At 56.2% G+C, this 27,130-nt stretch overlaps 1 protein-coding gene across 1 annotated transcript; it reads right to left on the bottom strand.

Moving 5' to 3' along the window:
• Positions 1-26,756, bottom strand: LOC120228124 (collagen alpha-1(I) chain-like). The gene is made up of 14 exons (XM_039226282.1): positions 26,697-26,756; positions 23,825-24,447; positions 21,304-21,365; positions 20,704-20,831; positions 20,555-20,605; positions 18,190-18,664; positions 17,846-18,062; positions 17,409-17,596; positions 15,512-15,631; positions 13,655-13,823; positions 12,602-12,798; positions 1,628-1,663; positions 1,005-1,184; positions 1-536 (listed from the first exon to the last, which is right to left on the bottom strand). Exons 1-14 carry the CDS (start codon positions 26,754-26,756, stop codon positions 1-3), a joined length of 3,042 nt encoding a protein of 1,013 aa, XP_039082213.1.
• Between the last annotated feature and the right edge of the window lie 374 nt (positions 26,757-27,130).

Raw genomic sequence — 27,130 nt, 5'->3', positions numbered from 1 at the left:
TCAGGGAGCAGGGCCCTGACGTGACCTCGGGCAGGACGGGGTGCTGCGGGAGCCTGGGGGCCTCAAGGGCACGGAGGGGAGTCCCCGGACCACAGACACCCGGCCGTGGCGCGCTCGCAGGACCTCAGCCCGAAGGGCGGAGGCCGGGCGGGGACAGAGGGCCCACGGCCCCGGCCGCCGGGCGGCTCTGCTTCCCCGACCCCCGGCGGGCTCCGCGCACCCAGGGACCTTCCCTCCCTCCCGAGCCAGCCGGAGCCTTGGCGCCGAGGGGCACGGCAGACGCCCCCCAGGTGGGTTCAGCTCCTGTGCTGGGATCAGAGCCTGCCTGGGGCGCCCGCCGTGGCTGTGCCCCTCGGACACCTCCCGGTGCGAGGCCGGCACGCTGCTCCGGTCGCCTGCCCTGGCCAGCAGCCGGGGCGGGGACGGCGGGGCCCCCCGGGCCCTCTCTGGGCTGTTCCAGGTGGCACAGCCAAGGCCACGAAGGATTGCCAGCGGGGACGGGACACAGCAGACCACCGGCTCTCCTTCGCCGAGCCCTCAGGGCGTGAGGCCGAGGCGGGACACAGGAGCGAGAACGCTCCACAGACACAGGTGTGATGACCGCAGAAAGGGATCGCAGCAAAGAAGCGCGGAGTGGGGTCCCCCACAGGGAGGCACCCCCCCCCCGGGCTGGCGGGACCCGCCGAGCGGAGGGAGAGCGTGTGGAGGGGTGCGGGGCCACCTGCTGAGCTGCGGCAGGAGGGCGAGAGGGGTGTCCACAGCCCGGCCCCCCGCACCCCCTCCGGAGGGCACCTTGGTCCACCCTCTCCCCCGCCTGACCCGCCCCTTGTGAGGGAGCACCTGCTCCCCGGAAGGAGGTCAGCTGTGACTTAGTTTCCCGGGGAGAGGCGTCCAGCACACAGATGCGGAGGCTGCCAGGTTTGGCAAATAAAGCTGGAGGGTGGCCGGTCCACCGTGGGGCCCGGACGCGGCACAAGTCGTGTCTCACGTCTTAGTGGACGCACATCGCTGCCTGCAGACCCGCTCTTTCTTCCCAGCGGTGTGGACCAGCGGCTTCTCGCAGGCTGCGGCCCTGTGGACAGGGCTCCTGGGGGGGCGGCGGGGGACAGCACCGCGTGGGGGTGGCACGCAGTCTCCAAAACTCACAGCGTCCCCTGTGGAGTCCGGGGACGGGCCTGGGCGGGCTGTGGACACAGCGCGGTCCGAGGAGCCTGCAGCTCCTGGTGAAAGCGGTTTCGGCGTGTGCCTTTCTGGGTGTCTCTACTTCAATAAAAAGTCTGGTGACGCCCTTCTTTTGGTCACAGCCCCAGGGCCCCTTGGAGATGAGAGGCTTTGAGAAGTGGGGGTTCTGGCGTCGCGCCCATCCCCTTCCATGACTCGTTTTCCCCAAAGCAGAGGCTGATGATGAGCTGTGATTGGGTGTGTGTGGGGGACACTAGAGAGAGCCCTGCGTTTCTGAGACCCTCACCCAGGGCCCCTGCTCCCGGGGAAGGGAGGGACTCAGCTGTCCCATGGGCGGGGGGCTCCTGAGGGCTGCGGGAGCCATCCCACACATTCTAGAAACCTCCGTAGTGGCGAGTGCCCCAGGCCCTCTGCCCGGTCCATCTGCCCTCCCCCTGGTGCCCACCCCCGTCCTTCGTGGCAACATAGCCGCCGGCGTCTCCTGCCGGGGGGGGGGGGGGGGGGGGGGGTGTAGAGCCCAAGGCTCGGATACTGGACGTTCCCCCAGGTCCGGGACAGGTGGCCCCAGGCTTTCCACTGCCCGTCCTGCTTCCGTATCGAGAGCAGGTCACTCACCGCGACCGCAACCCTGGGCCACCTTGGACTGGCCTTGCCAGAGCCCCTGTTCCGCCCTCACAAGGAAAGGACCCCGCAGCGTTAAAGGCTTGCACGGCCGGAATCACGAGGAAATGCTGCCCCTGGGAAATACGTGTATTTCCGTATTTAAAAAATAAATCGGGGCGCCGGGGGGGCTCAGTCGCTTGAGCGTCTGACTCTTGACTTTGGCTCAGGTCATAATCTCACGGTTGTGAGGTCGAGGCCCCAAGGCAGGCTCCACACTGGGTGTCTCTGCCCCTCCCCCTGCTTGCACGCGCGCTCTCTCTGTATTAAATAAACTTAAAAAAATAACGCATTCTGTCTGAGTGCAAAGGCAAAGCATTTGGAAAATATGGACACATATAAAGGAAGATGGTCACCGAGGAAAAGCTTGCGAGCTCCGAAGTCTGACGCTTAAGCGACTGAGCCCCCCGGGGGGCCCTATTTTCTTTTTAATCAACTTGTAATTTTGGAACAGTTTCAGATTTACAGAAAGGTTGCAAAGATAGTACAGACTTCTCATGCTCCTCACCCCCCGTTTGCCGCCGCCACCTCCTCCCGTCAGCGTGCTGCGTGTGTCACAAGTCACACTACGATGGGCTCGCTGCTGTCAACCAAAGTCCACACTCTCTCAGGGGCCCTTGGTTTTCCCGTCCCCACGTCTCCCCGGGCGCCTCTGGGCTGAGCCGTCTCTCGCGGCCCTGGTTTCAGGGGGCCCAGCAGTTCTGGGGGTGCTGGGGCCATCCCTCCGCCGGGGCGTGTCTGCGGTGGGGGACGGGCTTGGGGAGGAACCACAGAGGCAGAGCGCCCTTCCCGTCACGTCAGGGGCCGTGCTGTCAGTGCGACGCCGTCACCGTGGACGGGACCTTGACCGCCTGGCTGAGGTGTGATCATTCTCCCTTCCCGGACTCTTCTCTTTGGGAGGCCGTCACTAAGGGGGCCCATACTTCAGGGGTCGGGGGGGACCACCTTCTTGAGGGGGAGCCTCTACGTACATTATTTAGAATTCTGCAGGCGAGATTTGGGCATTCTCCTCCATTCATTTATTCAGTCGTGTACTTATATCAGTGGGTATCTCAGCACCATGGACACTGTGGACCATCATCCACGACCTTATTTATTTTGTTGTTTAAACTGCTCCGTCTTTGGCCACTGGGAGCTCTTTTGGTGGGGGCGCTCCTGTGTCCCTTTGGACGAGGCCAGTCGGGGTGGACTATTTGGGGCACCTCCTTCCCCAGCCCCACAGGATGCTCCGGGCTCGGCTGGTGCATTTCCGCTTCCCCATGGAGCCCGGCTCCTTTTCTTGGATAACGGTATTAAGAGACCAAAATTTGGGTGCTGGGTGTGCTCACTGCCACCGGGATGTCCTTGCTTATAGGCCCTCCTTGGTGACAGAGCAAGGAGATATATTGTGTGTGTGTTAATCACACACACACACACACACACACACACACTTCTATATGCGACCATCTGTGTTTATATTAAGCTAAACGAGTTCTTAGTGATGTTTCTGCCACTAACCCACACCACGTGGATCAGTCCACCCTGCCCCTTGCTGATGTGCCAGCCCCACCCCAACAGTGGGAGGCCCGGCTCCCAGCCCCCACTCCCCTCCACTCAGTCACTCAATCCCAGTGCTCGAGCTGTGGTTTCGGAACTGCTGACGAGCGCCCAGCGGGAAACAACTTTACCGACTACAGTGCAGGGCTTGTGACATTCCTTCTGCCCTGAGTCTTACGGACCCCACTCGTTTCCACGGTGACCTGAGTCAGCACCCTTTTCCCACCGCCTCAGGCAGGCGGCTTCAGGCACTGGTAATAGAGTGGGATTCTCTTGTGACAGTCTGCATTCCTTCCTGGGTCCCCTGACCTACTAGGTCATTTTTTAAAATTTGCATTCATAATGGCTCACTTTTTCTGCCATAAAATTGTATGGGTTCGGCCAAATGCATGATGTCATGTACCCCCCATCACAGGGCCATGAAGTCAGTTTCCTCACCTTACAAAATGCTCTGCGTTCCATCTTCTCAACCCCCGCCCCCACAGGCCCTTGGCAATGGTCAATCTATGTACTCTCGCCGTTGTTTTCCTTTTTTTTTATTTCATTAAAAAATGTTTAAAATGTTTTATTTATTTCTGAGAGAGAGAGAAAGCGTGAGCAGGGGAGGGTCAGAGAGAGAGGGAGTCACAGAATCCGAAGCAGCTCCAGGCTCTGAGCTGTCAGCACAGAGCCCGACGCGGGGCTCGAACCCACAAACCGTGAGGTCATGACCCGAGCTGAAGTTGGATGCTCAACCGACCGAGCCCCCAGGCGCCCCTGTTTTCCTTTTTCTAGAAGATCACATTCATGGACACAGCAGCACACAGCCTTTTCAGACTGCCCTCTTCTGCTTTAGCGACACGCACTTCTGGCTCCTCCACATGTCAGCACTGGCTCAGGCTATTCGCACCCCGAATAGCATCCAATGTATGGACACCCCACAGTTTGTTCACCCACTTGCCTCCCGCAGGACATTTTGTTCACTTCCAGGTGGCGGCAATCACTAATAAAGCGAATACAAACATTTCTATGGAGGGTTTTATGTGGACATAAGCTTTCAAATCAGGTGGGTAAAATATCTGGAGCATAATCACTGGACTGAATGGGAAAATTATGTTCATCTTTGTAAGAATGTGCCAAATTATCTTCCGAAGTGGCTGGACCATTTTGCATTCCTACTAGCAATGGATGAAAGCTTCTGTTGCTCCACATCCTTGCCAGCAGTTTGGTTTTCTCTCTCTCTCTCTTTTTTTTTTTTTTTTGAAAAAACTGCAATAAAACACACTTAGCAGAATTTACCATCATAACCACTTGTAAGTGTTTAGCGGTGCTTAAGTACACTGTCGTGCAACTAATCTCCAGAATTCTTGTCACTTGTCTTTTTTTAAATGTTTTTATTTTTATTTTTGAGAGAGAAGGAGACAGAGTATGAGCAGGGAGGGGCAGAGAGAGAGGAAAAAGGAATCCGAAGCAGCTCCAGGCTCTGCACTGCCAGCACGGGGCCCGACCTGGGGTTCGAACTCACAGACTGCAAGATCATGACCTGAGCTGAAGTCACACGCTTAGCCAGCTGAGCCACCCAGGTGCCCCAAAGAATTCTTTTCATTTTGTGAAACCAAAACTCTGTTCCCATTAAACAACACCTCCCCATTTCCCTCCCCAGCCCCTGGCACCCATCATCCAACTTTCTGTTTCTACGAATGACCACTCTAGGGACCTCAGATAAGAGCTTCTTCATACTGGGGCGCCTGGGTGGCTTAGTCGGTTAAGCGTCCGACTTTCACTTAGGTCATGATCTCGCGGTTCGTGGGTTCGAGCCCCGCGTCGGGCTCTGTGCTGACTGCCAGCTCGGAGCCTGGAGCCTGTTTCAGTCTGTGACTCCCTCAATCTCTGACCCTCCCCTGCTCACGCTCTCTCGCTCTCTCTCTCTCTCCTAAATTTTTTTTTTTTTTTTTATTTCTAGGAGAGAGATAGCGTGAGCAGGGGAGGGTCAGAGAGAGGGAGGGAGTCACAGACTGAAACAGGCTCCAGGCTCTGAGCTGGCAGTCAGCACAGAGCCCGACGCGGGGCTCGAACCCACGAACCGCGAGATCATGACCTAAGCGAAAGTCGAACGCTTAACCGACTAAGCCACCCAGGCGCCCCATCTCTCTCTCTCTCCTAGAAATAAATAAAACATTAAAAAAAAAAAAAGAGCTTCTTCATACAGCCTCCTTTTGTGATGGCTTATTTCACATAGTATAATGACTTCAACTTTCACCTATACTGTAGCATTTGTTAGAATTTCCTTCCTTTTGGGACACCTGGGTGGCTCGGTCGGTTAAGTGCCCGGCTTCGGCTCAGGTCATGATCTCAGTTTGTGGGTTTGAACCCTGCATTAGGCTCTGAGCTCACAGCCTGGAGCCTGGAGCCTGCTTTGGACTCTCTCTGTCCCTCCCCTGCTCGTGCTCTGTCTCTCCCTAAGAGAAATATTTAAAAAAATTTTAAAGCATTTCCTTCTTTTCTAAGGATAAACAACAAAGAATATTCCATTGATGGAGTCCTTTTTGTTTACTCATTCATTCGTCAGTGGACTCTCGGGTTCTTCCATTGCTGGCGATGGTGAGTAACGCTGCTCCGAGTCTAGGTGCGCAAATGCCTCTGAGACCCTGCTTTCGGGTCCTTTGGGTATATACCCAGGATTGGAATTTCAGGATCATATTTATGGTAATTCTGGTTTTTTGTGTGTGAAATTGACATGTCAGGGTTGTTTTCTATTTTAGCTGTTCAAACAGGAGTGTCAGCTGTATCTTGTTTTAATTTTGCCTTCTCTAACCACAAATTGTGCTGAGCATAATTTCATATCTTTGTCATCTGTGTCTCTTTGGTGACAAAGCGTGTTCAGATCTTTTGCCCATTTTGTACCAGGGTTGTTACATTCTCATTATTAGTTTTGAGAGTTCATATATTTTGGATGCAAGCCCTTTATCGGATGTGTGGTTTACAAATAGTTTCTCCAAGTCTGTGACTTGTCTTTTCATTTCCACAACAGTGTCCTTCACAGAGTAAAAGCTTTACATTTTAATCAAGACCAGCTCGATTTTTCCTTTTGTGGACTATGATTTTGGTGTCAGAGCTAAAAGCTGAAATCTGAAGCTGTGTACATTTCCTTCCATATCTCCTTTGAAAGTCTGACGCTTTTGCATTTTCCATTCAAGCCTGGGGGTTCAGACTTCAACACGTGGATTTTGAGGGGACACAATTCAGTCCATAAAATCGGTGTGGCTAAGGCTTTATCAAAGTTACTGAGGTTTTCAAAGAGCCAGCTTTTTGCTTTCATTGATTTTTCTCTATTACTTATTCATTTTCTATATCATTGATTTTTCTCTTTGTCCTTACTTCTATTTTGGGTTTAATTTGCTCTTCTTTTTTCTAGGCTTTAAGATAGAAACTTATATACTTGATTTTGGACCTTCATTATTTTTCAATACACACATCGAAAACTGTATATACCCTCTAATAACTGTTCTGGCTGCATCTCCAAATTTTTGATATATTGTGCTTTCCACAATTCCACACAATTTGGTTAAAAATATATCCTAATTCCCCTTGTGATTTATCAGGTTATGTTTTGAGGGCTGATAGTGTGTTCAGGTATTCTGTTCCTTACTAGTTGTTTTCCTTAATTGTCCTCTCAATTTCTTGTGATTTAAAAAAAAATTTTTTTATTGAGAGAGAGAGAGTAGGAGAGGTCGGGAGAGAGAAGGAGAGATAGAGAGAGAGGGAGAGAGAGAATCCCAGGCAGGTTCCATGCTGTCAACACAGAACCCACAAACCGTGAGATCATAACCTGAGCTGAAATCAAAGGTTGGACACTTAACTGACTGAGCCACCCGGGCGCCCTGTGATTTTTTTTTTTTATTATTAAGTAATAATACATTGGGCCCAACATTGGGCCTGAACTCATGATCCAGAGATCAAGAGGCACGCGCTCTACTGACTGAGCCAGCCAGGCGTCCCTGTCCTCTCGATTTCTAAGAAAAGATTGTTGAAATATCCAACTCTACTTGCGAATATTCAGTGAGATTTTGTCTCATGTATTTTTGAGTTTTCTTTGAGTTGTTATTGGGTGTATACACCTTTAGAGCTGATATGTCTTTACTTCTGGTAATATTTCTCGTCCTTACATCTCCTTTGTCTGGTACTAATATAGCAGCTCCCCTTTCTTATGATTACAGTTTGAATTGCCTAATATATTCCATTTTAAACTTTCAACCTATTTATATTGAAAGTGTGTTTTTTGCAGGCATCACTTATTTTGGTCTTGTTATTTCATCCAGTCTGTCAATTGCTGACTTCTGATTGGAATAATTAGACCCTTTTCATTTAATGCAACTATTGGTAAGTTATACTATTTTGTTATAGAGTATTTTTTTTAGTAATTCATTTCATTTCTTCTATTGGCTTCTATTCATTCTCTCCCTCTCCCACCCCTCCTCTCTCCAGACATACTACAGTCTACCTTCAAATATGATTTTACTGGTACACATATAATATGAGAATCTTGCAAGAATCCACTCCTATTTCCTTTCTCTTGTCTTTGTGCTGGCTTTGCCATATAGAACTTCTACATGTGTTAAAACCTGACAATTCATTGCTATTTATTTTTGCTTTAAAGTCAACTATACATGGGGTGCCTGGGTGGCTTAGTCGGTTAAGCGTCCAACTTTCGCTTAGGTCATGATCTCACGGTTCGTGGGTTCGAGCCCCGCGTCGGGCTCTGTGCTGACTGCCAGCTCAGAGCCTGGAGCCTGTTTCAGAGTCTGTGTCTCCCTCTCTCTCTGGCCCTCCCCTGCTCACACTGTCTTTCTCTCTCTCTCAGAAATAAAAAAATAAATAAATAAATAAAAATAAAAGTAAATAAAGTCAACTATACTTTAATAAAATACTATACATGGGGTGCCTGGGTGGCTTAGTCGGTTAAGCGTCCGACTTTCGCTTAGGTCATGATCTCGCGGTTCGTGGGTTCGAGCCCCGCGTCGGGCTCTGTGCTGACTGCCAGCTCAGAGCCTGGAGCCTGTTTCAGTCTGTGACTCCCTCTCTCTCTGACCCTCCCCTGCTCATGCTGTCTTTCTCTCTCTCTCCTAGAAATAAATAAAACATAAAAAAAAAAAAATCAATTTAAAAAAAAAATTAAAAACAGTAAAAAATTCTTACTCATATTTCCCATTTTTGGCATTCTTTATTTCCATTTGGTATCAGTTTCTTTCAGTTTGTAGCTTTTCCTTTTATTTTTCTTTAATACGTATTTTTTAAGTAATCTCTATACCCAGTGTGGGGCTTGAACTTACAACCCCAAGATCAAAGTTGCACACTCCACCAACTGAGCCAGCCAGGCACCCCACGTAGCTTCTTCCTTTAATATTTCTTGCAGTGAAGGTCTGGTGGTAATAAATGATCTCAGCCTTGTTTGTCTGAAAAAGTTTTGTTTTGTCTTCCCTTTGGAGGAGAACTTTCTCTGGATACAGAATTCTAAGTTGATAGGTTTTTTTGGTCCTTTCAGCAATTTAAACATGTCATTAAATCATCTTCTGGTTTTCATTGTTTTGTTTTGTTTTTTAATGTTTAATTTATTTTTGAAAGAGAGATAGAGACAGCTTGAGCAGGGGAGGGTCAGAGAGGGAGGGAGGAGACACAGAATCCGAAGACAGGCTCCAGGCTCCGAGCTGTCAGCACAGAGCCCGACACGGGGCTCAAACCCATGAACCATGAGATCATGACCTGAGCCAAAGTTGGACGCTCAACCGACTGAACCACCCAGCCGCCCCCATAATACTTATTTTTAAATCTCTGCTAATTCCACCATCTCTCACATGTCTTGGTCTCTTCGTATTGACTGATTTTTCTTCTAGTTATGGGTCACATTTTCTGCTCACACATGTCTCATAATTTTTCATCAAATGCTCGATGTTGTAAAGTCAAATTGTTGAATCTCTGGTTTTTATTGTCTTTTTTTTTTAAAAGAATGTTGAAGTTTGGGGGGAGAAAGAATGTTGAAGCTTGTTTTAACAAGAAATCAACTTACTTGCAAGGCAGTTTGATCTTTTTTGAGGCTTATTTATTCATTTACTTAAAAATTTTTTAACGCTTAATCATTTTTGAGAGAGTGTGAGTGGTGGAGGGGCAGAGAGAGAGGGAGACACGGAATCTGAAACAGGCTCCAGGCTCTGAGCTGGCTGTCAGCACAGATCCGGAAGCAGGCTCAAATTCACAAGTTGTGAGATCATGACCTGAGGCAAAGTCGGACTCCTAACCGACTGAGACACCCAGGGACCTCTATTCATTTTTTTAAAAGATTTTGTTTTTTTAAAGATTTTTATTTGTAAGCAATCTCTGCACCCAATGTGGGGCTCAAATTCACAACCCTGACATCAAGAGTCACATGCTCTACTGACTGAGCCAGTCAGGAGCCCACCCCCCCCTTTTTTTTTTTAAATTTTTTTAACGTTTATTTATTTATTTATTTATTTATTTATTTATTTATTCTAGGAGAGAGAGACAGCGTGAACAGGGGAGGGTTAGAGACAGAGCGAGACACAGACTCTGAAATAGGCTCCAGGCTCTGAGCTGGTAGTCAGCACAGAGCCTGACGCGGGGCTCGAACCCACGAACCGCGAGATCATGACCTAAGCAAAAGTCGGACGCTTAACCGACTAAGCCACCCAGGCGCCCCAACGTTTACTTATTTAGAGACAGAGAGAGACAGAGCACGAGCTGGGGAGGGGCAGAGAGAGAGGGAGACACAGAATCTGAAACAGGTTCCAGGCTCTGAGCTGTCAGCACAGAGCCTGATGCGGGGCTTGAACCCAAAGACTGTGAGATCATGACCTGAGCTGAAGTCGGACGCTTAACCAACTGAGCCACCGAGGCGACCAGAAGCCACTTTAAAGCTTTGTTAGAGCAAGCCTGGATTAGCCTCTTACCCTGGGATAGGTCAGCCCTGCTCCTCACGTGGCGATTATGAAATCTCCAGGAAATGCCTGGATGCTTAATGAGGTCTGCTGGGAACCCAAACGTCTCTCTGTCCCAGGTGAGCTCTGGGAATTGTGCGGCTCTACAGATCTCCAGGAGCTGTTCTTCGCTGAGTCTCATGGGACTTCCTTGTACACAAGCACAGTTTAAAATTCACCAAAACCTTAAGGGAACCTCTGTGTAGATTTCTGGAGCTTGTTCTCTGCGTAGCTGCTTCCACCGAGGCCCCGGCCCTGCTAAGTCCACCCGCGGCAGCCTCTCCAAACTCCAGTGTCTGTGTCTCAACTCACGAGACTTGCGTGTTCTGGGTCTCTGTCCGGAGTGTGCTCCGGGCAGAAAGGCGAGATCACTGTGCGGCTCACATCCCTGTTTTCTTCTCTTAGGGATGGCGGTCCTGCGCCGTCTATCGCCGAATGTCTTTAAAAAGCTGCTACGTCGTTTTTTTCTTTCCAGTGTCCTAGTTGCTTATGACAGGAGAACAAATCCGATGCCAGTTACCCCCTGATGGCTGGAAACAAGTCCCTTCTATACTTTGTATTGTGCATATTAACATATTTCTACACGTAAACGATATACTCTTCCACGATCTGATTTTCCTTTTATCAACATGAGAGGGACACCTCTCCCTGTCACTGTGTTTAGATACACCTTCTTCATGGCCGGGTGGTATTCTGCTGCGGAAATTTACTGCCAGGTAACTAACTGCTTCTCGCTGATGGCTACCAATATGGCTTTAAGTTTCTTGCTATTGTACACGACGTGGTGATGGGAATTCTTATTGCTGCATCTTTGTGAACTTGCCGGGGAGTGTCCGCCGCTTCCAACCTCTCAGCCCACCGACCTTGAGATTTCTCAGAGAGTATTTGCATTTTAAGCCTTTTCCCAATTTTCATGGGGGAAATTTCTATTTAAATGTGAAGGCTCTTTCAAGACTTTCTGCCAAGTAAGGTAAAAAGAGACAGGCCTGGGTAATTGGTTTCTTGCTTTCAATACATAACCCTTCCGCAGACTTTGCCAAGACAACTACGGGTACATCTTGTTCTTTTCACTTGCCATTATGATGTAAGCATTTCCCCAGATCCACTCCTGCTTCTCTCTGGCCCACGGGACCATCCCACTGTTGGGGCTGCTGAGCCCCAGGGTTGTGGGGTGCTTGGCTAATGCCGCCCAGGGCGCCCTGGCTCCTGACTGTTTCGAATCCCTCACATGGTACGAGGCCGAGGGGCCTGTTCTGGCCAAAAGGCCTAAGGGAGGATCTGCTGCAGAGGCTTCTGGGACAGGTTTCTCTTCCCATAAAAGGGGACAGAGGTGACCAGCTGGCCCTGCCTCTTCCTCTTTTCTTTCTATTGCTTTTCTTTCTTTCACTGGGGTGAGGACTGTGAACAATGTTTGAGGCTCCAGCAGCCAGCTTGCAACCCGTGAAGACAAAAGCCCAAACCCACCTGCTACAGGCATCGGAGCGGAAAGTCTAAGAAGCGGGTCCTGGCCGAGGACAGCCCTCACTTCCAGATTTCTGGCTATATGAGCACAATAAACCCCTATGAGTCGAACGTCCTGTGAATTGGGTTCTCTGTTTCCTGCAGCTGAATTCATTCCTACATGCTTCGCCATTCTTACCCAGACACACGGCAGACTTGCGTCTGCGGAGAAATGCATGTGGATGCACAACGCGACGGCTTAGGGAGGCCCTTCCACGGCCGCTTCCCGCTGTGTCCTCGGTCAGGATTCTTGGTGGGGAGTAACAGATACTCCCCGCATTGGGAAACTACATGAGGAAAGACAGTTTGGCAGATGAGATCGGGCAGCCCACCGGAGCCACAGGAAGCCTGGGAGCCTTTCCTGGTGGGTGGGCGGGACCCCAAGGAAGCGGGCGCCCAGCCCAGGTACTCGCAGGGTGCTCCGGATGTGGGGTCTCTGGCCTTGAACCCTCTGCTGCGGGCCCCAAACCGTCGGTGCAGCTGCTAGTGATCCCCCCGAATTGGAGTCTTTTCTATCACTACATCCAGGTACAAAGTCCCAACAGACAGCTCTGCAGCGCCGGGCCGGGCTGAGCTGCCGTGGGGGGAGGGGAGGTCAACATGGCCCCTGTTTTGTAAACGGCGAGAGACGTATTCGATCTGAAGAGAAACCAGAGTGGGATCTGGCCACTGTTTTGCGTCAAGCTTCACGGAACCGCAGGCTTCAGGCGGTGCGAACAGGGCTGCACGGGGCTCGTGGGCTCCGCGCACCCCACGCGCGCGGGCGTCGCGCCGGCCCGTCCCGCCGCAGCCCCCGCAGCCCCGCCCCTCCGCCGCGCCGCCTGCGGATCCCGCGGGATCACGCCCCGAGTCCGGGAGAGCCGTGCCCTGATTGGCGGAGGCCCGCACGGTCTGGCCAATCACCTGGACGGAGGCGGTCTCCTCGCTGGGCTCGCGGGCGCCGCGCAGGCCACTGGCGGCGCGGGGGCGCGGGGGCGCGGGGGCGCGGGGGCGCGGGGGCGCGGGGGCGCGGGGGCGCGGGGGCGCGGGGGCGCGGGGGCGCGGGGGCGCGGGGGCGCGGGGGCGCGGGGGCGCGGGGGCGCGGGGGCGCGGGGGCGCGGGGGCGCGGGGGCGCGGGGGCGCGGGGGCGCGGGGGCGCGGGGGCGCGGGGGCGCGGGGGCGCGGGGGCGCGGGGGCGCGGGGGCGCGGGGGCGCGGGGGCGCGGGGCGGAAGGCGGGGTGGGGCGGGGGCGGCGGCGCGAAGCCCCCAGCGCGGCGGTTCGGAGCGGAGCTTCAGAGCCAGACTGTGGGGTCTGGAACCAGGCGTTGCCGCTTCGCAGCTGTGCCCTCTTGGTCCCGTTGCTCAGCCCCCTGGGGCCTCTGTTTGCGCATCTGGGGGGGGGGGTGCAGGGGCGCTCCTGATGCTGGAGTGCCCACTCCGTGGATGCGCGTCCACCCGTCTACATAAGTGCTTTATCCCCTCCTCTCCCCTCCCCTTGTTGATTAAGAACAGACCGAATGTGGGGCGCCTGGGTGGCTCAGCCGGTTGAGTCTGGCTCAGGTCATGGGCGCGAGCCCCGCGTGAGGTTCTGTGCTGACAGCTCAGAGTCCGCTTCAGTTTCTGTGTCTCCCTCTCTCTCAGGCCCTCCCGCACTCTCACTCTGTCTCTAAACATTAATTTAAAAAAACATTAAAAAACAACAACAATCAGACTGAACGTTGATGTTTCATGCGCACCCACAGCAAACATTCAGTAAGCACCCACTGTATGCCTGATGTGGTGAGCACAGCCCTGCAGGGGTGACGCCTGCTGCAGGGCAGCCCCTCCACTTTGGGAACAGCGCCGGTGTGGGCAGGATGACCCCACAGGATGGGCAGGAGCTGGCGCCCTCTAGTGCCAAGGACGTCTTGGGCAGAGGGAGCACCACAAGAGAATGCCCGCAGGACCAGACAGCGGGCCCCTCCCAGGAGATGGGACCCTGCAGGGCCTTGGCCAGATCTGGAGAGGGGACCATGAGCCTCCGTCCCAGGATCTCACCCTGAATTCCGGCTCCCCCTGCTGCCCTTTCTCAGAAAGGGAAAATCATGGCGCCCTGCGGTTCCATCCTCTCCCACGTTGATGACGGGCTCAGGGTAGATGCCTGGCTGCCTCCGTTTCTTTTGGCGGCCTGTCGGTGTAACAAAGTGCCCCCACACTTAGCGCCAACAGTATCCGAGGGTCAGGAAATGGCTTACTTGGGTGGTGGTCCTGGTTCAGGGTCTCTCATGAGGTTGTGGTCAAGCTGCGCTGAGCCAGTAGACTCTGACGGCTGGATCTGGCTCATGGCGCTGTTGGGAGGCCTCTGTTCCTCGCCAAGGTGGAGGAAGTGACCCAAGAGAGGGCTCCTCTCTCCCTTTCTTTAAGTTTATATGTAAGTAATCTCTACATCCAACAGGGGGGTCGAACTCATGACTTGAGATCAGTAGCCACATGCTCTTCCAACTGAGCCAGCCAGGCACCCTGGGCCCCATCTCTCTTTTTTTTTTAATGTTTATTTTTATTTTAATTTATTTCTAGGAGAGAGAGAGAGAGAGAGCGTGAGCAGGGGAGGGTCAGAGAGAGGGAGTCACAGACTGAAACAGGCTCCAGGCTCTGAGCTGGCAGTCAGCACAGAGCCCGACGCGGGGCTCGAACCCACGAACCGCGAGATCATGACCTAAGCGAAAGTCGGACGCTCAACCGACTAAGCCACCCAGGTGCCCCATGGGCCTCATATCTCTTATACCCTAATCTCAGAAGTGCCACGGCATTGCTTCTGCCCTGTTGGCCACACAGACCTCCCCAGGCTGGTGCAGTGTGGGAGGGGACCCAGGGACCTGGGCACCAGGGGCGGGCCATCAGGCCCACCACAGATGGCTGCTGTGGTGTGTCTGTGTCTGCCTCCTATGGGTTTGTTTTAGAAACTAATTAGCAGTTTTGTAATTTGTTTATTTACATATTTTTAAGGGTTTTCTTTTTTTGAGTAATCTCTCCCCGTAACATGCGTCTTGAACTCACGACCCCGAGACGAGTCACACGCTCCACTGACTGAGCCAGCCAGGCGCCCTCACCAGTTTTGTTATTAAGATGTCTCAAGTCCGGGGCGCCTGGGTGGCTTAGTCGGTTAAGCGTCCGACTTTCGCTTAGGTCATGATCTCGCGGTTCGTGGGTTCGGGCCCCGCGTCGGGCTCTGTGCTGACTGCCAGCTCAGAGCCTGGAGCCTGTTTCAGAGTCTGTGTCTCCCTCTCTCTCTGACCCTCCCCGGCTCACGCTGTCTCTCTCTCTCTCCTAGAAATAAATAAAACATTAAAAAAAAAAAAAAAAAAGATGTCTCAAGTCCACCCTCGCGTCCACTGAGGCAGGTTGAGGGCCACATCTGGAAAGCAGAATGTGGCTCCACTGCCAGGATTCTTCTGGAAACCCTTCTCAGAGACCTTCACTCCTATGGCCTCAACCTGTCCAGTATAGACAAATAATTCGCTTGGATACGTTTCAGATTTATTTTTCCTGAGAACATTAATTTGCTGAAAGCAAATCCCTGTTTGTGATTCTCTCAGATCTTGCTCGTGTTGGTGATTTAGGCGAAAGGACAATCCAAACTGTCCCTGCAGCCTCGTCAGGCCCGAGGAGAGGTCAGCACCCCTCCCCCCGCCCAGACCCGAGACTACCTGCACCCCCGGGGAGGCCAGGGGCCAGGCGCTGCTGCTGGCAGGGCACCCTGGACGATGGGTGTCCACCATTATGGACAAATGAGCCAGCTGCTAAGGACAGCGCCAGCTCCGATGACACTGCACAGGGAGTGGCCCGGAGCCAAACTAAGGAGCATCCGGGAGAGAGGAACGGGGCCTTCAGCGCTGGGGACCCATTACATCAGCCATCCAGGGTCAGGAGATAATTTGTCAGCTCTCTGCCCCACGTGGCCCCTGTGGAAATCAAACAAGCAGACTTGCCCATTTTTAGAGATAAATTAAATGCATCAATATAAAAAAGTCAGACAGCAACGCAGAGGGGAGAGCGTGGGGAGGTGGACAGAGCTGTGATTTATCGGCCCTTTAATAAGTGTTTCTGGGGCTGCCCTGGCGGCCTCCCGCCAACCGCACGGTGACCGTGAGCCCCTCCGCTGAGGCCATGAGCGGAGCTACCACCCCAACTTGCCAACCGCCCGCCCGGAGAGGCAGATCTCCTAGCCGGTGTCCCGGGAGCACCAAATACAAACTGCATTGGGAAAACGATGGAGAAGGAGTGAGGGGCTGGCGGGCGGGGGAAGGTCTCACCAGCTACCCTGGCGCCGCTTCCTGTGCGGCCACAGTGCGGCTGGACGCCCCTCGGAGCTACGCCTGGGTTTCACCAGCCCAGGAGCCTGGAGGGTCCTCACTGGCTCTGCTTCCTCGGTATGAACCTGCCCCCTGCCCCCAGGGCCAGCCCCCACCCTCCAACCACAGATGCCTTTCCCCTGCACCCCCAACACCAGCCACGGCCACCCTGTAACGTGTACCAATCCGGTAGGTGAGGAATGACCCATCCTGATTGCTTGAACGTGCGTGTCTGATTTTGGGGGCCTGGGGCACTTTTTCATTTTGTCCGGGGTGGCCGTGGGATGTCTGTTTATAGTCATTGCCTATTTTTATTGAAGTGCTGCTGGTCTTCTCTGCTGATTAACAAAGCCCCTCTGACGTGTTGAGAATGTTACCCACAGTGGCCCAATTTGTTGCTGCGCCCTGGTTCTGGGGTGGGGCTGGGGGAAGGGTTGACCTTGATCTGAAAGGTCGCCTACAGATTTATATTCACTACTTCATTGTCAACCAGTACTTAGGGAGGGCCTCATGGGAAGTGTGAAGGACACAGCTGGAAACACAGAGAGCAGAAAGTACTCACATCCTAGGAACGGGAAACAGTCTTAAAAACAAGGAAACTGCAGAATGTCAGAGGGGGTGTGAGCTACGGAGAAAACGCTGGGAGGGGGTTGCAAGTTTACGGAGGGGCTAGAGGTGGCCCCTCTGAGAAGACAACATGTGAGCAAAGATTTGAAGGAGGACATGGGGCACCTAGATGGAAGGGAAAAGAGAGGTCCCCAGAGGCATGGATGGTGCAAAGGCCCTGGGGTGAGCGTGGGACTGGGTGTACTCAGTGTACTGAGTGGGCTCTGAGGACTCTGACTTCTCAACTGAGCAGGTGTCAATTGTGCAGCAATGCAGTTTGGGCAGCTGAGCAGGATTCTCAGTTTGGGTAGAAAGCACCGAGGCTGGGAGCGAGTGGCTTACAGAGGCTTGCTTCCCCGGCCCTCCACCCCTGCCAGGACCTGGGGTTTCTGAGGCACATCCAGGCAGCCCTTGGGGAAGAGAGGCTTTGGGCGTGTAGGACAATGCCCCCCCCCCCCCCGCCCGGACTCTCTGCAACAGAGAGGAGGGGGGAGAGGACATGGCGTGGCTTCCATTGTGCACAGGGGCGAGGTGTCACCCATTCCCGTCTCCAAAGGGCTCCTGGTTGGAGGGGGGACAGCCCCTGCTTGGCCCTGTCACTCAGCCCATTCCCCTTCTTGCAGGCCTGGGGCTGCCGGGGCCTCACCCTCACTCTCCATCGTCTGGGGCCGGGTCACATACGGTGGTGGCGGTGGTGGGTGTACGTGCTGAAGCTGCGAGTCCCTGCGGCCTTTGCATCGACCCCGCCGCGGGAACCCGGGCAGGCCCGAGGCGGGAGCTGGCCGGCCGCCGACGGGGTCGGGGACCCGAGCGCTTGGCCGCGTGGGCACCGGACTGCCGGAGAGAAGGGGTAAGGTCCTGTGCTGGAGATCCTGGGTCCCCGGGGAGAGGCTGTCTCCGCGGAAGGGGTGGGGTTCGTAGCCGCTCAGGGTTTTGTTAGTTATTCCCCAAGGCAGAGCTGACTTAACGGAAATTCTCCCGAAGCCTCTTCTCGCCGCTCGGCTGCGGAGCTGGAGCAGGGGAGGGAGGGAGGAGAGCCGGGAGGAGGGGGAGGCCGGCCCGCCCTGGGGGCGGGGGGCGCACCTGCAGGCCGTCGTCTCCCGCGCCCGCCCGGGGGAGGGGCGACAGGGCCCCCCCGCTGCGGCCTCGCGGGCCCAGCGCCGCCTTTGTCTTCGGATGAAGGGCCCCTCCCGCGCCGCAGAACGCGCAGCCAGATGTCGCCCTCCGCTCTCCGAGGGGCCGGCTCGTAAATTCTGAGTCTCTCTTTTGTACGAAGCGCTGGTCGTCCTACAGTAATGACCTTTCCGGGGCGGAACAGCGCCTCCTCCTCCCGGTCCTGCTTGGAGGGCTCGGGCGGCCGGGCCGAGGAGGGGCGGGCGAGCACTGACCCCGGGGCAGGCTGGGGGGAGGGGAGAGGGGCCGCGCACCTGCCGGCGCCCCGGTTCGGGCCCCGTCCGGAGGCAGGAGCGCGGCCACACCTCCAGCGCAGTGCAGGGTCCCGCCGGGCGCCGGAACCCCGAGGTCCCCGGGGACCGAGGGTCGGACGAGGGCGGGCCCCCAGAGGCAGGGGCGGGGCCGCACGTAGAGCCCATTGCGCACGCGCCCTCTGCCCCGCCCACCCCACTCCCATTGGGCATTGGGCCGCCGCCCCGCGTGATTGGTCCGGGCTGTCGTGCTCTCGGCCAATGGGCGCGCGGCCCCTGGCGAGCCGGGCGGCGGGGCGAGGCCGGCCGCGGAGGCGCGGTTGCAGGGGCCCCGGGGCCTCTCCTCGGACGCTCGGCGGCCGCCCTTCTGTGCGGGGCGTGAGGCCGCGGGGGAGCCTGCGGTCCCAGTAGCGGAGCTGCGCACAGCCCCGCAGTCCGCCCAGCGAGAGGCCTCCGCCCACGGCGGCCGCGGGCTGCGCTGGGCGCCCCACGCCGGGGGTCGTGGGCGCCCCCGCTACGGGTGCTTACCCCCGTGCCCGGCCCGCCCGCCCCAGAAACAGGCCTTAGAAAGCAAACAAGCCCACCCTTGTAAAAGTATCACCAAAAATGAGCGGTGGTCAGGCCGGAGGTAAAGACGAAATGTTTTCTTCTCTGTAGTTTATAAATGATCTTCAGTGGATTTATAATTTGCAATGAAAATATTCCTTTTTAGAAGTTAATGCTGGGGGCGCCTGGGTGGCTCAGGCGGTTAAGCGTCCGACTTCGGCTCAGGTCATGATCTCAGGGTTTGTGGGTTCGAGCCCCGCGTCGGGCTCCGTGCTGACAGCTCAGAGCCTGGAGCTGCTTCGGCTTCTGTGTCCCCCTCTCTCTCTGCCCCTTCCCCACTCGCTCTCTGTCTCTCAAAAATAAATAAATGTTAAAAAAATTTTTTAAAAACGAATTACCTCCCACTCTTATCTGTATGCCCAAAGGGACTGAAAATAGCAGATCCCACAAGTTCTTGTATTCTGATGTTTATTGTACCATTAGTCACGACAGGAAAAGGTGGACCCAACCCACTGTCCATCAGCAGATGAATGGATAAACAAAACATGGTCTCTCAGCGCAGTGGAATATTATTCAGCCATAAAAAGCCATTCTGACTCTGGTGAGTCTTGAGGACATTATACTAAGTGACATGAATCAGACAGGAAAAGACAAATATATGATTCCACTTACGTGAAGCATTTCGTATAGACAAACTTTAGAGATCGAAAGTAGATTAGCAGTTGCCGGGGGCTGGGAGAGGGTGGACTATGGAGTCATTGCTTAATGAGTACAAAGTGTCTGTTTGGGATGATGAAAAAGTCCTGGAAACTAGTGGAGAGGGTTGCACAACACTGTGAATGTACTTTAATGCCACTGAACTGTACACTTAAGAGTGATTTGAAAATGGCAAATTTCATGTTCTATTTTACCACAATCTTAATTTTTTAAAAATGTTTTATTTATTTCTGAGGGAGAAAGAGAGACAGAGTGAGCAGGGGAGGGGCAGAGAGAGAGGGAGACACAGAATCTGAAATAGGCTCCAGGCTCTGAGCCGTCAGCACAGAGCCCGACGCGGGGCTCGTACCCACGAACCGCGAGATCACAACCTGAGACGAAGTCGGATGCTTAACCGACTGAGCCACCCAAGCGCCCCATATTTTACCACAATCTTAAAAAGTAATGATGTGGGGCACCTGGGGGACTCAGTCGGTTGACTGTCCCACTTTGGCTCAGGTCATGATCTCAGGTTCATGGATTCCAGCTCCACATCGAGCTCACTGCTGTCAGCCTATCAGCGCAGAGCCTGCTTCAGATCCTCTGTTCCCCTCTCTCTGCTCCTCCCCTGCTTGCACTCTCCCCACAATAAATACATAATATAAAAAGTAATGATGTAATTAATGTACTAAAACCATGGGATTGTACACTTCAAACAGGTAAATTATGGTTTGTGAATTACAGCTCAGCGAAGCTGTGGAAATCTTGAAAGCAGCAATATTGGAAACAGTGTATACCATCTCTGCTCCGAAAGTGCCCTTGACCTGGGTGAGGCAGGATTTGGGTTCAGACGGAGGCGTGGCGTCCGCTGGGTGGGCTGCGAACAGGCCTCTCCGGGGAGCACACACACCAGAGGCTGTGTCCACTACAGAGACAAGGCCCCCGAAGCACACAACCGCACCGGACGGGGATAAAACTAGACCCAGCTCCTCCCTCCTCCCCCCACTCCTCCTCAGCTCCGGCCCCTCGGGGATCGGGATCGAGGCAGAAACAGGGTACGGTGCTCCCCAGAGGTGCCTTGCCTTTTACTCTCATAGGGCAGCCTCCTTTTTGGCTCCTAAGTTACCTCCCTTCCCATCAGGAACACGGGCGCGGGGAGGGGCGGGGGCGCCGTCCACTGGGTGCAGAAGGGTCGCCGGTGTGGTGGTCGGGGCCGGGGGTGGGGGTGGGGGTGGTGAGGAAGATGCTAGAAAACGATCAGCTTCCCCTCCCCACCCGCGCGTCCTGCACGTCGGCCGCCTTCCGGGCCGCGGCCGCTGGGGGGCGCCCACGGACCGCTGCTGCCGCCCGCCCGGAGGGCCCTTGGCGGCGCGGGAGGTTCATCTCCTGTTCAGGCCAGAACGCTGGGCGGAGGGCAGGAGCGGGAGGCCCCCAGAAGTCTTTAGACCTGGTCCCCAGACCCGCCAGGCGGCCACTTCCCGCCCCAAGGCTGCGCCGCAGCTGGCGAGGTAGCGGCGAAAATGCAGCAAAGACTTGGTGGGCGGAGTAACCGCCTAGCGTGCCTTCCAGGGCCATGTGCCTCCCTGCTGACTGCTCGGTGCTCAGCTCCTCTGCAGGCAACCCTGGACTCACCCCGCCCTTGTGAAGCGGTGGCCGCGACGCCCTCCTGCACACTCACTTCCTTTAAGACACACTACTAGATGGCCAAGACCCGTCATCCCTCTAGGGTTTCTCTGGCCCATCCCCAACCCCTGTGTGCCTCAAAACTCTACCCTAGGAAGAGCTGGGGTATCCTCAGCAGGTGACCTGTGATGTGAGCAGGAACCAAGAGAGTGACTGTCCCCGTCTCCTTGCACCTCCATGCCTTTCCCCCACCTGGCAGAGCCTCTGACTGCAGCAGCTGGGCCTGGAACTCAGGCTGTCTCCCGGGGGCCTGGCTGGGAAGGGGGCGGCATCCACACGGATGCCCGCTTGCCATGGGCTGTGGCGGCTGCAGAGGTCTCCTCTTCATCTTCCAGGGAATCAGCCCAGGCTCGTTCCGGAAGTGGGACCCTGAGCCAACCCCTTAACCCCAGAGCCCGTTCCCAGCCTCTGCCCCGTGGCTCCTGCGAGCCAGCAGATGAAGGTCTCTGGCTAATCACTCTGTCCTCCATGGGAGTTTACCAGTAGGACCCCGTCTGCCTCAAGTGGCCCAGTCACAGTCACTTGACATCAAGGGACAGACATGGTCTGGCTCTTCAAGGTGACAGTGAGAGCATCGCTGCCATGGCCTGTGACGAGCAGAAGCCCTTTGGCAAGTACCTGGGGGGAGGGGCAGCTGACTCACTGGGACCCTGCCTTCATCCCCAGTAGCCCTGGGATAAGCAGACAGCCCCAGGCTCTGGGGAAGCAAGTTTGAGGAGGGGGCGGCCCTGCTGCCCTCACTGGAGTTGGGGGGACCGGGCGCAGCCTGGGCAGGGGAGCGCTCCAGCAGCTGCATGGGCTCTGACGCAGTGGCCAGCCCTGGGTCAGCCGGGTCACAGAGCAGCCAGCCCCTAAATCATTCTGGGCCCGGCCTACCCGAGGGGGAGGCTTCCGCTCCAGGTGGGTGACTGGGGGCCCTAGCTATCACCCCCACAGTCTGTTTCCTCTTTCCTGCGCTGGCTCCCTAGGCCTCCTGGGGCAGTCTGCTCTTAGGTGGAGCCTCCCAGCTTCCGGAGGCCTCCGTGGGAGAGCAACAAAATACCTCTGAAAGGAGCCTGCGATGTTGGGAAGTTCTGGTGCCCCGCAAGTTTGTAGGACAGGCAGCCGAGAAGCCCAGAGTGCCTGCATTTAGGTGGAGAAGTGGCTCTCACTCAGCATGGTGGGGGCGGGGCGGGGGCAGGCACCACTCACCACTGGCGGTCTCCTCCACGTCACCCCGGTGACTCGCCCCAGCACCCCTGGGCTGGCTTTCCCTTCCCTCCCCGGGGTCAGCACAGAGGGTCCTTGCCCCCGAAACAGCAGGGGAAGGGGGGCATCCCACTCCTACGTTCACCCTGAACTCTCACCAAGGAGACGCCCCAAGCCGGGCGAGCTGTCCCCTTCCCTCTGCTTTCCTTCTTCCTGTGTGCGATGCGCCCAGCCACCCGGATGGGGCCTGTTTAATTGATTCAATTTGTCCAACAGTAAAAACACTCTGCAGATGTCAGCCTCCCAGCACCCCACGCCCAGGGAGGCAGCAGACACCTGCCAAGGCCCTGGGGCTGGGAGTCCTTCCAGGGGCCACTACAGCCAGACTGCGGGGGAGGCCCTGGCTCCCATGCTGCTAGTTGGGAGCCGGAGCCAAAGAGCCACCTATGGCTGAGGGACTGTTCCGACCACGGGCGGAGAGGCATTCTGAATGCTGATCAGATTAGAATCTTTTTCAGGGAATTACGGTTTTTACGGACTCCGGACTCCGGGTTCTAGACAGATGGCTGCTGTTTCGGTCAAGGCGCTATTCCTGGGCCAGTGTTAGGGCTCCATCTTCTCCATCCCCTTAGGGCTTGGGGGTTCTTCCAGGTCAGTGTGGGATGGGAGGGGGTGCTGAGGATTCCCTGGGGCCTGACAGCTCCCCCCCCAACTCCCACGGCTTGGTGGTCTCCTTGGTTGCCACCTGGTGGGAGAAAAGGAGCTGAGCCTCTGAGCTCCCAGCTTGTTGGGGACTCCAGGCCCCTGTGTAGACAGGGTAGCCTGGCATCTCAGGTCCCCGCAGAGCTGCAGCGCCCTGTGTACCTGTGGGGATGTGTTTGCAGCCACTGCCTCACTAGGAAATGCTTTCTGGCCTTTCTGGGGGGAAGGTGGTGGGCTACGAGGGAGGCTCGGACCCGAACCCCTCTCTCCGTGAGGGCCCCTGGCTCCTGAGCCCCCACTTTCTACAGCAGAGGGAGACCACTGGAGTGAAGAGCAGGGATGATTTAGGGAGAGTTGGCACAGCTGGCCAGGCGGTGGCAGGGGCTTCTTTCTGCCCCATCCCCCACTCAGCCCCATCTGGGACAAGAACCCTCAACCATGATTGGGAAGAGCTTGTCACCCTGAATAGGGTCACGGGTTAGCCAAATCCGGACATCCAGTCTCCCCTCTCCCACGTGCACCTTCTCAGGGAAAATCGGAGACTTTCTATCAGTCACTTGTTACATTTAACATGATCCCAAGCTCATTTTTTTTTTTTTATGGGCTCTTCTCCACAATTTCTAGGAGACAGGGAGAAAGCAAGGGTAAGGGAACCGAGCAACCGAGAACGGAAAGGGCTTGTCCAAGGTCAGACCCTGCACAGGCACGTATCAGGCGGTTGCTTCTTTCTCCTGCGCGTGAACAAGCTGGGGGGCTGGGGGAGGCCAGGCCCCCTGAACGGCCATTTTGGAAGGACGTCGGGCGGCGGCCTGCAGCCCCCCACGGGCTCCCCTGCGGCCCCAGCCCGGGCTCCGGGTAGGGGGACCCGGGCGACGGGGCCCGGGAGGCGGGGCCGGCGGCGCCGAGGAGGAAAGAACAAAAGGGAGCCCCGCCCCCTCCCCGGCCGGCTCGCGGCGACCAATCGTCGCGGCCGCTGCTGACGGCGCCCTCTGATTGGCTGCACGACGACCAATCCGACGCCGGATCCGCGAGCCCGTGCGGCCCCACGTGGGGCGGCGCGCGCGGCGCTTCGCGGGCCCCAGCGGGCGGGGCGTGTGGCTCGGGGCCGCGCCCGGAGGACGCGACGGTGGCCGCGCCCGCGCTTCGGCTCTGGGACCCCCGCCCCAAGGTTCCCCGAGCGCCCCCGCCGTCGCCGAGGCCGCCGAGTGCCCGGGGTGCGCTAAGTGCTGTGCCGTCTTCTGGGTGATTTGCCGTGCGGACCGGGGTGGTGGTGCCCTCGTTGCACACGCAGAGGTGAAGGGACAGCCTCGGAGCCCCCCAGCCTGTTAGGGAGGAGGCCGCCGAGGACACTGTTTCTTGATCCCGCTGCTTGGCCGCGGGGCACCCCTTCCCCTGGGGGCCTGGGCGCAGCGCTCTCTGCCCACCCCAGCGATGTACCCGCGAGGACTGCGCTCACGGTGTCAAGGGGGCCGGGGAGGCCGGAGCAGGTGGAGCGGAAGCAAGAGGAAGGTCGCGGCGGTCCGCTGTTGGGTAGTGGAGGGGCCTGGTGGCCTCGGTTCATTCGCTGACTGAGTCAGCTGTTGATGCCTTCTACTGTAATGTCCTGGGGTTACAAACGGCAGTGGCCCCAGCGGGGGCTTGGGGACTAGCCTCCCCCTGGTTTCCATTAGCTACTACACCAAAAGGAACATACGAGAATGTTCTTTGATAGGAGTAATTGACATGGTCTTACATTTTCATAGCACCCTCGGACGGGGTATTTGAGCTGAGGGTTGAATACACGGAAATCCCATGAATTAAAGGAGAGATGGATCGTGCAGTACCCAGGACCAGCCACAAAGGGGGGCTCTTACCCTCCACACCTGAAGGGCAGCCGTAGTCCTGGGAGAGGGTAGCCCGCAGGCGCCGTGACCTTGGGGAGAGGGACGCGCCGACCTGACACCAAGGAGAATGAATATGTATACTGACCTCGCTTTCCTCCCACTCGCTTTTCGTGTCTGCGGGCTCCTCACTGGCTAAATCCAGCCCAAGCAGGAGAAAGGGAGTCCCCACCACACGTGCCCACCACACAGCCTCTGGCTACCGCGCGGGACAGGGGGTTGGTGAGGCGTCCAGCGTCTGTTCTGAAATGTGAATAAAGTCATCTTAGAAATGTTGCTCTTTTGTTTTATGGGCAGTGGCATACAATGTAAGGGAAACCCATATGCAGCATATGCGGAGGTCGCCTCCAAATGGGTGAGGCAGAGCCCCGCCGAGCCCTCCCTCCTGCGGAGCCCTTTGTAGCCCCCCCTGCAAAGGCTTCATGCAAATGATGAGTGGAACACAAGGCAGGGAAGTGCGTGAAATGTGCTCCTGTCAGTGCCTATGGGCAATGAAGTTCAGGTGCCTCCCCCTCCAGGAAGCCTTACCCGGTTGCTCATTTTCATTAACAGTTGCCATGGAGAATCCCATGGATTTAGTGGAACTGGCCTTGTTCAGTGTCCTCTCTTCATGGGGCCCGTGTCTGTTGGCTGCTCGTGCACACGGGAGAATGAGTGGACTGTGCCCTTTGCCTGGGTGAGGCCAAAGGCAGTTCTTCCCTCTGAGGCGGGGGCATTTACACAAGAAACCTTTTCAGGGGCCTTTCTCTGCCCAGCCAGGGCTCAGCCTCCAGGGGCCCCAGGGAGAAAAGGATGTATTCCAGGAGCGAAGTCCATGGTCCAGCGGTACAGCCACATGTGTTTAGGGTGAGGCAGCCTGAGCCAACAAGGAGAGGTTCCGGAGAGAGAGGTCCCCTGCAGACTGGGGACAAGGGAAACAGGTGGTGGCACTTGAGATGGCTCTGAAGGACAGACAGGCAGGGGTGGGAGCAGTGGACAAGGTGAAGCCAGGGACAAAGGTGAAGCCAGAGGTGAAATCACGTGGCATCTGGGGGCCCGGGCTTTACATTCCTATGAATGGAGCCGCCCTGCCTGCCCTCTGAGGCTGGCCTCGCGCTCAGCGTAAGCCCTGAGTCTGTCTGGGGCTCATTCTGTCGCACCGCTGTGCTCTCTTTTGTTGTACGGGCATGTCGCGGCTTATTCTCCCCGTCTCCTGCTAACACACATGTGGGCTGTCCCCAAAGTTTAGAAACAGTGCTGCTATGGACATTCTAGTGCATTCTTCTGGGTTTGTGCCTGGCAGCGGGGTTGCTGGGGAGGCAAATGTTCAGCTTTAATAGATGCCACCGTCCTTCAGGTGGGCGCCCTGACCGCCATTCCCACCCGCAGTGTGGGAAGGTCCTGGGGGTTCTGTCCCCGCGCCAGCCCTTGGGATTATTCGTCCTTTACTCTTTGTCACCTGGGGGCTGGGGGGACACACTCCATCTCTTGATCGTCTTCATGCCTCTGCGAACAGGATGCTTACGTGAGGCGAGGGGTCGTGCCGTGTCCCCATTCATAGGACGGAAGCCCTGGGAGGTGAAGCCACGGCTGGCAGTGAGCACTGGAGCCGTTTCTGGAAGCCCAGCCTCCAGCTTTCAGAAAATGGAATGCGGCTGGGGTGGCTCCCTGGACGGCCCCGGAGCCTGGAGCTCCAGTGCAGGGTCAGGACAGGTGCAGAAGCACTGGGCTGGGGAGGGGACTCTGGGCCTTGGGGGAGGGCGGGCAGTGGCCGGGGCTGTGGGAGCCACTGAGGGGTGGGGTGGGGGCGGTGGCGTCAGCAGGGCCAGCACCCACCTGGTGGGGCTTTGCCGGGTGCAGGATTGCGCCCAGACCCCGAGCTGGGTGCCGGGCCATGTGGGGAAGGCACGGGGGCGGGGCTCCTGCCCTCACGTTAATGGCAGCCCAGGGCAGCCGTGCAAAATCAAGGAAACCCACAATAAATACCTAATTACAGGCTGTGATAAGCGCCCTGTGCCGAGAGAGGGCTGACCTGGCCTCAGAGATCACAGTGTCCTGGGCACTATCGAAGGCGGTGTCCCCGCAGCATGGGGCTGAGGGAGGGGCTGGGAGGAAGGGGCGCTGGAGGTGGGGGTCCCCGGCTCGGATGGGCCGCAGCCACGGAGAAATCCCAAGCGCCTGGAGGTGGACTCAACCATACGCGAGCTCTCCGCAGAAACTCCAAAATAACAGCGACTTAAACGCGGGAGGCCTTTCTTTTTCTTTCACAT

Source organism: Hyaena hyaena, unplaced genomic scaffold (genome assembly GCF_003009895.1).
Source record: "Hyaena hyaena isolate Hyena2069 unplaced genomic scaffold, ASM300989v1 scaffold_21, whole genome shotgun sequence".
Taxonomy (NCBI): domain Eukaryota; kingdom Metazoa; phylum Chordata; class Mammalia; order Carnivora; family Hyaenidae; genus Hyaena; species Hyaena hyaena.
This window is presented reverse-complemented; position numbering and strand designations above follow the sequence as displayed.

Excerpts from the sequence above, each read along its gene's own strand:
- LOC120228124 (XM_039226282.1), bottom strand. The coding sequence starts at position 26,756 with ATGGCCCGGCACCCAGCTCGGGGTCTGGGCGCAATCCTGCACCCGGCA. Across the intron at positions 18,665-20,554 it reads TGTTCCTGATGGGAAGGGAG|CGCAGCCCGCGGCCGCCGTG; the intron begins GTAACTTAGGAG and ends TGGGGCGCCCAG. Across the intron at positions 1,664-12,601 it reads CCGGCGCGACGCCCGCGCGC|GAGACGCCGGCGGCTATGTT; the intron begins GTGGGGTGCGCG and ends CCCCCCCGGCAG.